Source organism: Pinus tabuliformis, chromosome 9 (genome assembly GCF_031772625.1).
Source record: "Pinus tabuliformis cultivar Carrire ecotype Pingquan chromosome 9, CPIR1, whole genome shotgun sequence".
Classification (NCBI taxonomy): domain Eukaryota; kingdom Viridiplantae; phylum Streptophyta; class Pinopsida; order Pinales; family Pinaceae; genus Pinus; species Pinus tabuliformis.
In genome coordinates this window covers 1,608,041,835-1,608,056,208 of record NC_142307.1, presented here as the reverse complement: position 1 = coordinate 1,608,056,208, position 14,374 = coordinate 1,608,041,835, and the positions used below count along the sequence as shown (strand labels likewise).

At 34.8% G+C, this 14,374-nt stretch overlaps 1 protein-coding gene across 3 annotated transcripts; it reads right to left on the bottom strand.

Annotated features, from left to right (window-relative positions):
• Positions 1-700: 700 nt before the first annotated feature.
• On the bottom strand, positions 701-5,887 carry LOC149154932 (uncharacterized). 3 transcript variants are annotated; one of them, XM_089439774.1, is made up of 3 exons: positions 5,012-5,887; positions 4,821-4,897; positions 701-950 (listed from the first exon to the last, which is right to left on the bottom strand). In XM_089439774.1, the coding sequence occupies exons 1-3, from the start codon at positions 5,413-5,415 to the stop codon at positions 751-753; spliced, it is 681 nt and encodes a 226-aa protein (XP_089295900.1). In that variant the 5' UTR covers positions 5,416-5,887; the 3' UTR covers positions 701-750. The 3 variants fall into 3 exon arrangements, with proteins under 3 accessions (XP_089295900.1, XP_089295901.1, XP_089295902.1); XM_089439775.1 differs by lacking the exon at positions 701-950 and adding an exon at positions 2,419-3,803 and having other exon boundaries at positions 5,012-5,882; XM_089439776.1 differs by lacking the exon at positions 701-950 and adding an exon at positions 2,419-3,756 and having other exon boundaries at positions 5,012-5,882.
• Positions 5,888-14,374: the final 8,487 nt, after the last annotated feature.

The window sequence follows — 14,374 nt, the reverse complement described above, 5'->3', positions numbered from 1 at the left end:
AACCAAAAAAACAATTTAATGTGGACGATGTAGTCCATAGATAAAATGTCTCAATGCACATGTTATGTAAAATATTTTAATGTCAATTATGTATTTATTATATATTGTTTAATTTTTGTTATGTATATATCATAAAAAACAATTGAAAAAGATTAAGTTCTTATGTTTAAAATGTTTTAAGTACTCTCAGTATCTTACATTTTGGTAAATTTTTAGGTATTTATTTGGTCAATTTTCCCTAAAATCCTACAAATATTTTTGGACTTACAAGTTTAAGTTATGTACTTTGTATAGCATTCATAAATATAATTTCAACAATGAAATATATAGAGAGAGAAAAAGTGACTACCAATTCATTGGCATCTATGAAGGGATGAGTGGGTTGCAAATTTTCTTTTCAAATTTTGTACTCTAAAAAAGAGTTTGCAGCTAAAGAGAATTAATTAGAGAAACAATTAGTTTGATCCCTCTCCAAACATACTAGAATTGTACTTAAGATAAATCTATAATAGTTAATTATTAGAGAATTTGATATAAAATTGTAGAAGATTTATTTGTATCCTAATTTACTCTTGTGATTCCATCTACTTAATGGATGATGTAATGAGATCAATATATTTTTTGCTTTACATAATTATTAAAACTAGCAATTGTCCCAAAAGGTACAAAGAGAGGCCGATAGTATTATTAAATTGGAATTGTAAAATTTAGTTACAGAATGAAATCTCATCCATGAGGAGCTTTGGGGGCCTATAGATTACAAGAGAATAGCAGAAATTCTTCACTAAACATGTTAGTAGCGTACTGATCATCTTGGCGGTTCGAGATAGAACTGGTGTTGAAGCTCTCTTTCCTCACAAACCCAGCAGGGGCTTTCTTGTCATAATTCTGAGTACAAAATTTGACTGTCACTTTTTGCATTTTTCTATTTATATACATTGTTTGAACTCCTGTACAAAATTTCCCACAAAAGAGAAACAAAAGATATTACAATCATATTGTAAGAGAAACAAAATATATTACAATCTAATTGTAAGAGAAACGTATCTGGCTACTAACAGATGAAAACCAACATGAAATGATGATTCAAGCACTACAAAGCTAAATCCTAGTTTTCAAAATACATTCTGTATTAACTGCATGTGGGCATCAGACTGTTTTTGAAGTTTGGCACTTTAATCAAGTCAATTTCTGCAGATCAAGTGGCTATTAATATAAAGTCATTCATATCACACTAGTTACAGTAGGTTGAAAACAAACATATATACCAAAAGAAGAAGGGAAGAATATAGTGCACTCCTAAATCCACATGTACTGATCCCAGCACTCCGTTGAGCTAAACATTTCAACCCACATCCTACAATAAATAAAACGCTTGACACAATCCCCACACAAAGTATCAAGTTCTTCGTCTCCTCTAATAGCGAGGTGCAAATGCCTTGGGGTGATACGTTTAACCTTGAGATTTTTACTGGCATTTCCGGCAAGTTCTAAAACCTTTGCAGTGAGATACTCCAGAATGGTTGCAGAATAAACAGCTGCAGTTGCTCCCACTCTTCTATTTGCAGATACTTGAGACTTTAACAGACGGTGGATCCGTCCCACAAGAAATTGCAATAAGAATAAACAGTTTAGTCCACCTATTACAGTAATCTTATGGAGTTCTTGCTCACAGGAATTCTGAACTGTTCCAAAGCTTCAATGAATATGTTTCTCCCGGGAAGAAAGAAGCTAGAATTACTTCAGTTGAATCAAGATTTTGACAAGAAATTTTTTAGAAAATAAATAGATACAACTGTAAGTCAAACAACCAAAAACAGTCCCAGAGAGCTCAACATAAAACAGAGTCTCACAGAATTACAGGAGTATTTGAACTATTACAAAGCTTCATTGAAGATGTTTCTTTTAAGAAAACAGATTCCTAGAACTACTTCGGTAGTCACTGGAAGAGAAGGAACTTTTGTTGTTCTGCTTATGTGAACCCTTTCTGAAAATTAACGATCTTTCTATGGATCATATTAATTCAAATTGTCTTATGTCAACTATAAAAAAAATTCTCAGTCTATGGCTCCATATCGTCTTTGACTTTTCACAACATTGTGTCTAGTTGAAGCCATGATGCCTTAACCACCTCTCCTTGTGGATATTCTCTTTGATTATGGAGTAGTATATCATTCAAACACTGCAAATCATAACCTACAGCTATGATTTGTTGTATGGGCTTTTGTGAAGATGGACATTGCAGTAGTGAATATTTACGATGGTTAATCATATAAGTATTATCATGTTTTTGTTATTTGAACTAAATTGTAATAAAAATTAACAAAAACAAAGATAATATTCAAATCATGATAAAAAATAAATATAAAATGTAATATAAATGACAGTTTTAATAAGAAAGTATTACCATTATAAAAAAAAATTAAATGTAATATAAATGGCAATTTTAAGAAGAAAACATTATCATTATAAAAAATTGCTTGATAGATAGGACTGGAAGTTAAATTTACATACCCATTATAACTTGTATATATATACTGATTGTAACTTGTATATTTGATGAGTAGAGTGCAGGTCAAATTTATGAACTGGTTGCAACTTCTATATTTTGCTAAGATTTATATGAGAGCTTTTAACCTTTGTCATTGTCAGCAGAGTTGAGAGATTTTGGAAATGAAGCGCTTTCTGACCTGGCTCTCCCTTCTAAGATTTTTCAAAATTTGGAAGATGGAAACAAGTATAAGAGTTTGACATAATTCATCTTCAAAACTAACGGTCAAGAAAGGAAGAGGATTTGAAATCCTCAACAGAATTCATCTTCAAAACTAACTGTGAAGAAAGGAAGAGGAAAAGGTTCTAATGATACAGGACCAGGGGAAAGGAAAAGGGAGGGCGAAATACATACGAGCTATCACCCACCATTGAATATCTATTATGTCCATAGTTTATCCTGTATGGTATCTTTATAAAAAGACACAGAATGACTATTTGACAAACAGTTTGTGGACAATGTGTCAAAGATATTCCCGACGTTTGTTTGTATTATATCTTGTCTGTATTCTTTACAAAACGTGCACTTGAACAACACAAGCTAACCAGACATAATGTAAATTGCATACAAGCTATCACCCACCATTGAATCTTCGTTACATAAAATCCATAGTTTATTCTGTATCGCAAGTTTAGAGAAACAGAGTCATCCTAAATTTCATCACCAATGACCATACTATGTGGCAACAATATCCTTTATTCTGTATTCCTATTTAGACTAAATAACAAAGTCACCCTACAAAGTTTCAGCATTAACAACCTTCTCCACACCTCTCGTGGACGATGTAGCAACAATATCCCTTCATTATTCTGTATCCATATTTAAAGAAAAACAGAGTCACCTTACAAAGTTTCAGCATTGACCATTCTCCATACAACTGTTAGATGATATGACAACAACATCCCTTCTACTTTTTTGTATCATATGACCATTCTCCATACAACTGTTAGATGATATGACAGCAACATCCCTTCCACTTTTTTGTATCATATCTTGTCTGTGCTGTTACTTATATGGCCCAATCAAAATGTTCTGATAACTAATATTCCAGAGTGAATATGACTGGGAGATTTAGCTTGCCTTAATTGATACTTTTACTTGGAATGGGAATTATCTAGCGGGCATCCATGCCATTTCCTTACTGTTCCCTTTATCTGGCTGAATTTCATGTAACCATATATAAAGTTCCATGTTAAACCACCTATCTGCACAGGGCATGCACAAGGCATGTTGTTGAAGGAAAGTTTTAGTCCTGACATACAATAAATTCAAATCAAATCAAATAAAAATGAATGTGACTCATAGCATAAGTTGTTGAAGAGAAGTCATGTTGCACAAGTAATGTTGTTGAAGGAAAGTCATGGTGCACAAGTTATGTTGTTGAAGGAAGTTCTTAGCTCTGAAGTACAATAACTCCAAATAAAATGAAAATGAAAGTGACAGCATTTTTTTGGTATGCCAGAGCAATTTGTCTTTTGATCTGTATGCCAGCCATTTGCCTTCTGTATAATTAATCATTCAAATAATCTGTAAACATGGATCCTCAGAATAAAAAGCTAATATAGGCAATAAAATCAACGAGGCTGGGCCATAATGAGTGAAACACTTCCAGACTTTCAAAAAGTGCTTGCAGCAAACGTAATTTCCTCTTGAATTTAACCTCCAACATACAGTCCAGCCTGTTTTGCTCCAATTTTTCCTATTAAATATGGGTATACAAAGCTGGTTTGTGGTAGGAATAAGGTTAGCTTAATATAAGTTAAATTTGCATGCACAATTAACAGCTGCAGCCTGCATTAAGCTCTTTCAGATGAAAAAGCATTTTATTGAATGTCAGAACGTGAACAGGCTGTGAGCTAACATTCCTAGATCTTATAAAGAGACAATTGTCAATTTACCTGGACATGCATTTTAGGTCTATGAAAGAGATAAGCATGAATTTATACTGAGGCCTGGAAGCTAACCTTTTCAAATCAGCCTTAAGGAGATGAACATGAATTTATTTATGAATTTATCAATAAATCGGAGAATAAGTATAGCAGTTGGAATTGCCTAGGACTATCGTGTGTATATATATATATATATATATATAGATATAAGCTATTAAATTTTTTTTTATCAATAAATCGGGGAATAAGTATACCAGTTGGAATTGCCTAGGACTATGAACAAAATTGGTCCAAAAACCATGGACAGGAACAATAGAAACAAACACAGGCACGACATTTGCGCTTGAGAAATCAGAGAACCTATTTTTGAGAGCACTAACCTGCAATGTAAAAAGAAGAATTCTGAGAACCTGGGAACCTGGGCGAGCAATTTCTGAACCTGGAAACAGCTCTGTACCTGCCATTGAAAAACCCAGAAGAGAACACTAAGAAAACACTGGAATAAAATTAAAATGTTAGAAGCAAAATGAGAGAGAATGGGATCAGGAAACCCATTTTTGAGAGGACTAACCTGAAAATTGAGAGCAGGAACAATTTCTGAACAGTAAACGGAGGTGTAAACAGTGTGTACTTGAGCAACAGAGGGCTAGGTAGTGCACAACAGATAACACAGCAAAAGTTGGACACATTATTGCAGCAGTAAGTGGAAAAGCACAAAAACATTATTGCAGAGGGCGTGGAAAAAGCATGAAGAGCAGAAAGCGGACGGATATGGAAGAAGAGCAGGAAACGGTCTCCGAAATTGAAGATCAGACTGAAACTTGTTGTTGAACGCGGCGTTCTTTGTTCCGTCGGGCGCGGGCGCATCGTCCAGCTATGCCAAGGCTCTGTGAGTGAGGCGGCATCCATGAATACCTCCGCCCCTTCATACATCTTGAGACTTGCATAACATACAAGCAATCGTTCATATGGCATACATCGTGAGGCTTGCACAGGAGACAAATAATCGTTCACATGGCATACATCCTGAGGCTTGCATGGGAGATAAACAATGGTTCATATAGCATACATCTTGAGGCTCGCATAATAGACAAATAATCGTCCACATGGCATACATCCTAAGGCTCACATGGCAAACAAATAACCTTTCACATGGCATACATGCCCAGTCCGCCAGGTGTCAGCGTCACAAGCAATCGTTCATATGGCATACATCGTGAGGCTTGCACGGGAGACAAATAATCGTTCACATGGCATACATCCTGAGGCTTGCATGGGAGATAAACAATGGTTCAAATAGCATACATCTTGAGGCTCGCATAATATACAAATAATCGTCCACATGGCATACATCCTAAGGCTCACACGGCAAACAAATAACCTTTCACATGGCATACATGCCCACTCCGCCAGGTGTCAGCGTCAGAATGAAAAGGACGACGAAAGTCCCTTTCAAAGGAAGGCCTATCGGCCTAATTATTATATAATAATTTTTAAATTTATTTGCATTTTTTTATTCAATTGTATTAATTTAATGATTATAAATATATGAATAAATATTGTTGAAATTAATATTTTTTTTGTGTTTTTTTCTTTTTTCTTTTGCATCTATTTATCTATTTTTTTTCTTCATTTAATATTTACTCTTATTGTTATATAATAATCTTTAAATTTATTTGGATTTTGCTTTACTAGATTCTATCCACTTGAATGGTAAATGCAAATATGCGTCAAATCATTATAATTATGAAAACAACGACTTCAGTGTATAGTTAAGATTAAAAGATCATAAAATAAACTAAATTATAATTTTATTTTAAATTACTATTAATAATTATAAAAAGAAATAGTATAGGAATAAAACATATTGTAACAAGATTCTTAACCATGGAGATTCACCACTCACCCCCACAAAACCATGAAAATACCATAGCTTATCAATACCATATGCCCAAAAATCTATATCTCATTTCATGCCAAAATTGTTCATATGATATTTTTTTTTAAAGAACCAATTTAATTAAAATAAAATAAAAAATTCATAACTACTTTTGAAATAAATTTCAACCTCTGATTTGTAATTACAATTAAGAAAATTACATAATATTCAATGGAAGTTCAATTTTTACCATTCATTTAATAATTACTAATAATTAACTTAAATTTCTAAGAACCTTATTTCAAAATATCAATTTTTTTCTTTCTTTTTTTCTTCTTCCTTAACTTTTTATTTTTATTTTTTTATTTTATATTTTTCTCCATATAACTATCACTATTTTAAATTTATTTAGCTTTTATTTCACTCAATTCAATCCATTCAATAATCAATAAATATATGAATAAAGTGGTGGTGGCGCAAAAAGCTGTTGTTCAGGTAGATCACATAGATAACGTCAAACCTACCCCACAAAGGAATGCTGTTCATCTATGTCTGAGTAGGTGATCTAAGAATTGGTTGGAAACACTTCTTTTTTTAATGTTTTGGTGTTTTTTTTAGTATATTTTTTATATAATTTGTTAGAATTATAAGTTTGAATGGTAAGTTTTTCATAATAAGAATTTTTATTTAAAAATTGGTTTCTATTTGTATATGGAAACATCAACAAATAACTCTATTAAATAGATTTGGAATTTTGTTGTTAATTTTAATTTTAAGTATTTTTATTATCGAAGTTCGAAGTTCATGGGTTGGTTCAGAGGTTTGGAATGTGTTATTAGTAGGTGCAATCTTTCTCACATATATAGGGTTAATTTTGTGATATGATATTTGGTAAGATTTTATTTTTTAATTATTTACCAATGTAGATTGGTCTTAAGTACGGATCTAAAATAAGTCGAGAGAGATCAAATTTCTTCACATGCAAATATTTTTTGAGTGCAAAATACAATGTGTTATTTTTCATTGTTGAAATTGTATTTTTGAATGCTAAATAGAGTATATATAAGACCAAATAAAAATTTTAACCATAAGAAATTTTTTTTTCTATATATAAATATATATGAAGTTGATATTGACATAAATTAGTTAACATAGACCTTTAAACAATTTATTTGAATCTCTAGCTGAAATATTTTTGACATTGATTCACACATTTTTTTACTTCTAATTACTTCACAACATATTCATTTTTTAATTATAGCTGATATTATTTTTCTATTTAAAACATCATTTTTATTTTTATTTTAAAGAAGCACGGACTGACAAATTTACACATCCCCTCTTTCTAGGCTGTAAAATGAACCTCTCGACTCAAAAATATATTTGTAAAATGTAAATAAAATCAACATCTTAAAATAGATAGTTAAAATATATTAATTATACAAATTTTATAACTTAAATTATAATTAATACCAAGTCCTATTAGATTTTCAGTACAATTGATCATAGGTTAAAAAAACAAAATTTATCATTACTTATCTTCTCATTTTTTTAAATTTTTACTGTTTTATAATCAATTTTGTCTCAATTTTAATGATAATTTATTGGGTTAATAAGTTTGTGATATATTCTCTATCAAAATGCATCTTAAACAAAGAAATTGCCAAATATTATATTACCTAATTACAACAGGAAAAAATCAATTTTAAATAACATTATCTTTCTAGGTTGAATAATTGGATATAAGTTTGGAATGTGTTATGTGTTATTTATGTGGAAACTAAGCATAATATTCATGGAAACTAAGCATAGAATTGAACGAATGAAGAGATATGAAAATAGAATAGTTAGCTAGGGCGAAACCTTAGCCACGACAAGAGAGCATTTATTCTAGGAATCTCATTAGACTCACCTGAGACTCTGTTGAAGTACATTGGTGGTACACACAACTACATGAGGCACACTATCCTCATGTTTAATCCCACTAGTATAGATGAGGTATTTGTACAAGCTACTCATCTAGAAGCTAGAGGAAAGAATGGAAGTCCAGAAGTTGGGGGATCATTCCAACCCACTGCAAGCAAGAATAAGGAGCAAAGAAAGCAGAAATGGAAAGCAAAGAAGGCTAACACTACATAGAAAAGAAAAGCTTCATGCACTCACTGTAAAAATGATGGGCATGATGATGAGCACTGTTGGATTCTGCACCCAGAGCTGAGACCTAAGAAGTTTGATGGAAAGAGGAAGAAGACTGTTGCAGCTATTCAGAAAGATTTGGGGTCAGACTCAGGAGACGAAACAACCATTGCAGCCACAGGTATAAAAGGTAAGAATTCTGAAGCATCTACTAGTAATTTTTCACAATCTACTATTGATGAAGAAAATGAGAGAAAACGACATGAGCTTTTCCATATTCGAGTTATTTCCAAACATCAAAAGATTGATACTTTGTTCGATAGTGGCTCACAAGCAAATTTATTTTCTGAAGCAATTGTAAAGAAGTTTGGATTAGTAACTACACCTCACAAGAAACCATACCCATTAGGATGGTTAAATGATAAAGCACAACTACAAGTGACTAGACAATGCAAACTCAAGTTTTATTTTGGGTCAAAATTTGTAGATGAGGTTGAGTTAGACATAATTCATTTGGATATATGTGGAATTGTTGGAGGAAGTCCTTACTTGTATGACATAAAAGCTATTTCCTATAGAGCTGAGAACAAGTATCTACTTGTTAAAGATGGAATCAAATACTTTGTAAGAGCTCATAATCTCAAGAATAATTATACTCTCATAAGCTCAGGGCAGATGAAACGAATGATAAATTCATGAAAACAATTCTTACTGATGGTTGTAAAGGAAAAGAAACCTGATAAAACCAATGTGTTTGAAGGCTGTAATGCTAAACAACAAGCTGAATTAGAAAAGGTTGTATCAGAGTATGATATCTTGTTTCAGGAACCTAAAGGTCTGCCACCCAAAAAGGAAATAGTGCATGATATTATTTTGCAGCAAGATGCTCCATTGCCTAACATTGGAATGTACAGGTTGTCCACTTTAGAGAATGCTGAAATCAAGAAGCAGGTGCAGGAGTTGCTCGAGAAGGGGTTCATCAAACCTAGCACATCGCCATGTGGGTCACTAATCGTTTTGGTGAGAAATAAAAATGGCTCGTGGAGAATGTGCATTGATTACCGAGCACTGAATAAGATAACAATAAAAAATCATTATCCTCTTCCTCGCATAGATGATCTTTTAGATCAATTGAAATAAGATGTTTATTTCTCCAAGTTAGACTTGCATAGTGGATACCATCAGGTTAGAATTGCAGAACAAGATGCATGGAAGACTGCTTTCAAAACAAAGTAGGGATTGTATGAGTGGCTGGTTATGCCTTTTGGATTAACTAATGCTCCTGCTACTTTCATGAGATTAATGAATGATGTACTCAGACCTTTTCTTGATGATTTTGTTATTGTATATTTGGATGAAATTATGATATTTAGCAAAACGTGGGAAGAACACTTAAAGCATGTTAAGTAGACACTAGATGTTTTGAGAAGATAAAAACTTCATCTTAAACTCTCAAAATGTGAATTTGGCAAAACATCTTTGAATTATTTGGGTCATATAGTAGGGGGTGGTGAATTGAAGATAGATCCCTCTAAGGTGGCAGTCACTGTAAACAAGCCTAAACCCAAATCTGCTACAGAAGTTAAGAGCTTCTTAGGAGCAACACAATATTGGAGAAAGTTCATTTCTAACTTTTCCTTAATTGCAGGTCCCTTACATGATTTAACAAGATTGAACAAGGTGTTTCAGTGGGGAGGCAACCAACAGAAAGCCTTCGACACCTTGAAAGAAAATATTAGTACAACACTTGTACTAGCACTGCCTGATCTTCAAAGACCATTTGAGATCCAAACGGATGCCAGTGACTATGCCATGGGAGCAATGTTGACACAAAACGGTAAACCCATATGTTATCATTCTGAGACATTTAATTCTGCAGTAGTTAACTATCCTACATATGATAAAGAATTGTATGCATTAGTACAGAGTGTGAAAAAGTGGAAACATTACTTAATGGGCAAAGAGACAGTAATACATACTGATCATCAACCACTTCAATATATACACTCCCAAACTAAGTTGCAACAATCAAGACACTATAGATGGATGGGTTTTCTACAACAGTTTCATTTAATCATCAGATATAAGAAGGGCATGTCCAATAAAGTTACACATATGTTATCTAGACCCATTATAAATGCATCTACTATACTTAAGCATAATTCTATGTTACATGAGAGCTACATTGAACAATATGCTCAAGATATAGACTTTAAATATGTATATGCAACTTTAAGTCAAGGAAAACGAGTAGAAGAATTGGATTATCATGTAAAGGACCGACTCTTATATCATTGTGGGAAGTTATGCATTCCACAAACTGAAAGAGTAAACATAATTTGAGAAGCACACACTTCTCTAATATCAGGTCACTTTGGGGTAAGTAAAACAGTGGCACAACTGCAAAAATTTTGTTATTGGCCAAAAATGAATGAGATAGTTTCTAGATATGTAAAAGGGTGTACTATGTGTGCTAAAAGCAAGACAACAATAGAAAACTAGGCTTGTACACTCCATTACCAATTCCTTCTCGCCCTTGGGAAAGTGTTTCCATGGATTTTGTTGGAGGACTGCCTAAATCTAGGAAAGGTCATGATTATCTATATGTTGTTGTGGATAGGTTCAGCAAAATGTGTACTTTGATACCTTGTAATAAACAGATTACAGCTGAACAAATTGCAAAACTATTTTTTGAACATGTATGGGTTCATTTTGGGTTACCCACTTCCATTGTATCTGATCGAGACACCCGATTTGTGGGGAAGTTTTGGTCAAGTCTGTGGGAACTGATGGTCCACGCCAAATTGAAGAAAAGCACAGCTTTTCATCCACAAACTGATGGCCAAACAAAAGTAGTTAGCAAGACAGTGATCCAGTTTCTCAAGGGATATTGCAGCAAGCATCCTAAGCTTTGGGATGAACATTTATGCTATGTGCAACATGCTTACAACAGAGAAAAACATTCTTCTACACAGAGATCTCTTTCTGAGACCTGTTTTGGTTTCACACTAAGGCCTCCTTTGGATTTTGTCTTTGGTAAAGACACCACAGTTGAAGGACACACTGATGTGGATAGGGCAACTAGGTTCATTGAACAAATCCAAGATATCCACTAGGCAGTATAGGAACGACTAGAAAAGAGCCAAGCCAAATACAAGGCAAAGCATGACAAGCATCGGATTTTGCATAGTTTCCAAGTTGGTGACCAAGTCTGGCTGTATATCAGCAAGGACAAGATGCAAGGTGAAGGTAAAAAGCTAAAGCCTATCAGGTATGGACCCTTCAAGATACTTGAGAAGATTGGTGAGAATGCTTTTCGCCTTGATCTACCAACTTACATGCACATCTACTCAGTCGTGAATGCAGATTGCTTGACAGTATTTTAACCCTCACTAATTGAGGATCCCAAACAACAGAGTCAATTGCCTTCTATTGATGACCTGTTACTTGAATATCTTAATGAATTGCAGGAAGACACAGTTCTGGACAGGAAGGTGAGGACGACATGCAGGGGAGATGTTGAATACCTCAGAGTCGGGCTCAAGGGTTCAAAGCCAAGCAGTGCAAAGTGGATAGAGATTGGACAAGTGAGACAGTTGTACCCTCACTTAGTCGATGCTTGAAAACCAACTTTTGGTGGTCCAAAAGCTTTTTCAGTGGGAAGGCCGTGATCCAAATTGGATCCATGAAAATTAGCAAAGTGCTATGATTGTATCAAATCAGGACAGACTTCAAAATTTATGAACAAAGAGCTATCAGGAAGACCTCTGGACAGTGGCAGTTTGTAGCCAGCAAGGAACGACGAGGACCTCGGTCAAAGCGCGCTGACCGAGGCCCATGGAGACCGCGCAGGAGGCAAACTGGTAGTTAGGAAGCCTGGATCGGAAAACAGAGGTCGTTTCTGATGCGCTAATTGCGCATCGCTGGGAAAAACCCCTCGAGAAGGAAAAGCCCCGAGTGCTCAGTCGCATGGGAAGTCGGGAAACTATAGGGAAAGCGCTAAGGCAAAAGGTGGGTCCCACGCTCCAAAACCAGCAGAATATTGGAGGCATATTGGGCGGTAAGCGGTTTTGGTAGGAGGATGAGTGATTCCATGCATTGCATGACGCGTGTCTGGTGGATGAGAGATAAAACTGCCTCTCATCGCAGGTTAATGGTTGAGCAAGTCAACCGCGCGATAAGAGTGAACACCGTAGGATCTGGGGGGGATCCAGATCTGACGATGGAGATTGTGCCTGATGGGAAACTGGATTTGACGGGGGAATTAAGCCACGACATATAAAACTCTAAAGTTTGATTTGACCGTTGAGTTGGCAGATTATTCATTTCACAACGTAACCGAAATATCAAACCGTTGAGGAAGTGTCAACCGGATGAGTCGTTCTTGCGGACAAGACCGACCTCCCTAGTATCTAATGATATCTAGCGACAAACAAACCAATCAACTTCTATCTTTCCCTAAATATGAAGTTTATAAATGAAGGAAAACAAGTGTTTTAGGCATACCTTGGGTCCAATGCAAGCTTGTGGAAGCCTCACTCCGTTGATCCAAATGAGCTCCCTTGTAGAGAATCTGCAAACACAAACAAGCACACAAATTAAACAACGCCTGAAAAGCCAATATAATAAAGCATACTTATCATGATGAACAAGGAATTCATGAAACAAATCACATAAGACAATTTGATGAACCACACTTGTTGGTTCGAAACGCGTCGACAAATTTTTGTCTACATGCGATTTACGCCGAAGTTATTCTTTCAACTATTATGGATCACAGAAGCCTCAATTCAACATAATACAATTTGTTGAGAAAAATGAATCTGATTGTATTAATTTAAATCAAAGAAGAACTTTACAACCTGTGCCTTGATGCTGTACAAGCTCCTCCCAGGGTCCATCAAGAAGTCTCCTCTACTTTGACAAGTTTCACTCTCTTCCCAATGAAGCCAAAAGGTATGTGATCTCTTCTCTCAAGCTTAACTAGGAAGTCTCAATTCCAACAACATTTACCCTAAAAAATGTTTAGCTTCTAACCTCTCTAGAAACCAGCCCAATGCCTTAATTTATAGTGCAATGGAGGGAAGTTACTAGGTCCTACTTCAAAGGGATAAAGCCCTCCTTCAAAGGGATAAGCTCCTCTCATCAAGGGATTAGCTCCTTCACTTTTGGGATGCATGAACCACCTAGGAGCAAACCATCCACGTCAAGGTTCCTTCTAGAATCATCTAGAATTAACCCAAAGTGAGTTTTTAAGAATAAACTTGTGCCTTTTTGACTTTCATAGGGGTCCACACCCACTCCTTTAGAGACAGAGCGGACAGGTCCGCAAGTAACATGAACAGGGGGTGCGGGACCACAGGCAACAATGAGAGAAAGTGCGGAACCAGAGCTTTATTGATTTTTAAGGTCTTTCTCTCATTTTCAAAGCTTGACATGAAGAGCTGAGGTTTGAGACTTGCTTAGGAGGACAGTATGAATGATAATAGACCCATACTGACTGTAAATAGTCATGGTGACAATATTTTGTGTAACAGATTGCCCCCTAAAGTGAGAAGTCTGTAGTAGATAAGGATTTCATTTATCATCTAAGAAGAGTGAAGTAATTTATCATTTCGAGGATCATCTTGTGGAGAGACCAGTTGGAACCTGTAAAAACATTCAATGCAAAATATATATATGAGATCATATCATCGCTGAGGTAGGAATTCTCATACTCAGATCAAAACTGACTAGAAAACTAACTACTGCTCTGATATAGGAATGATCTTGTAATACATCACAAGTATAGACACATGTAGACACAGTATGGACGCAACCATCTATTTATGAATAGTCCACTGTATAATGAATAAAAAATTCCTCGCAGCCTGGATGGTGGAAACTAGATCTAGGGTCTTGATTTCTACTTCCCGAAAT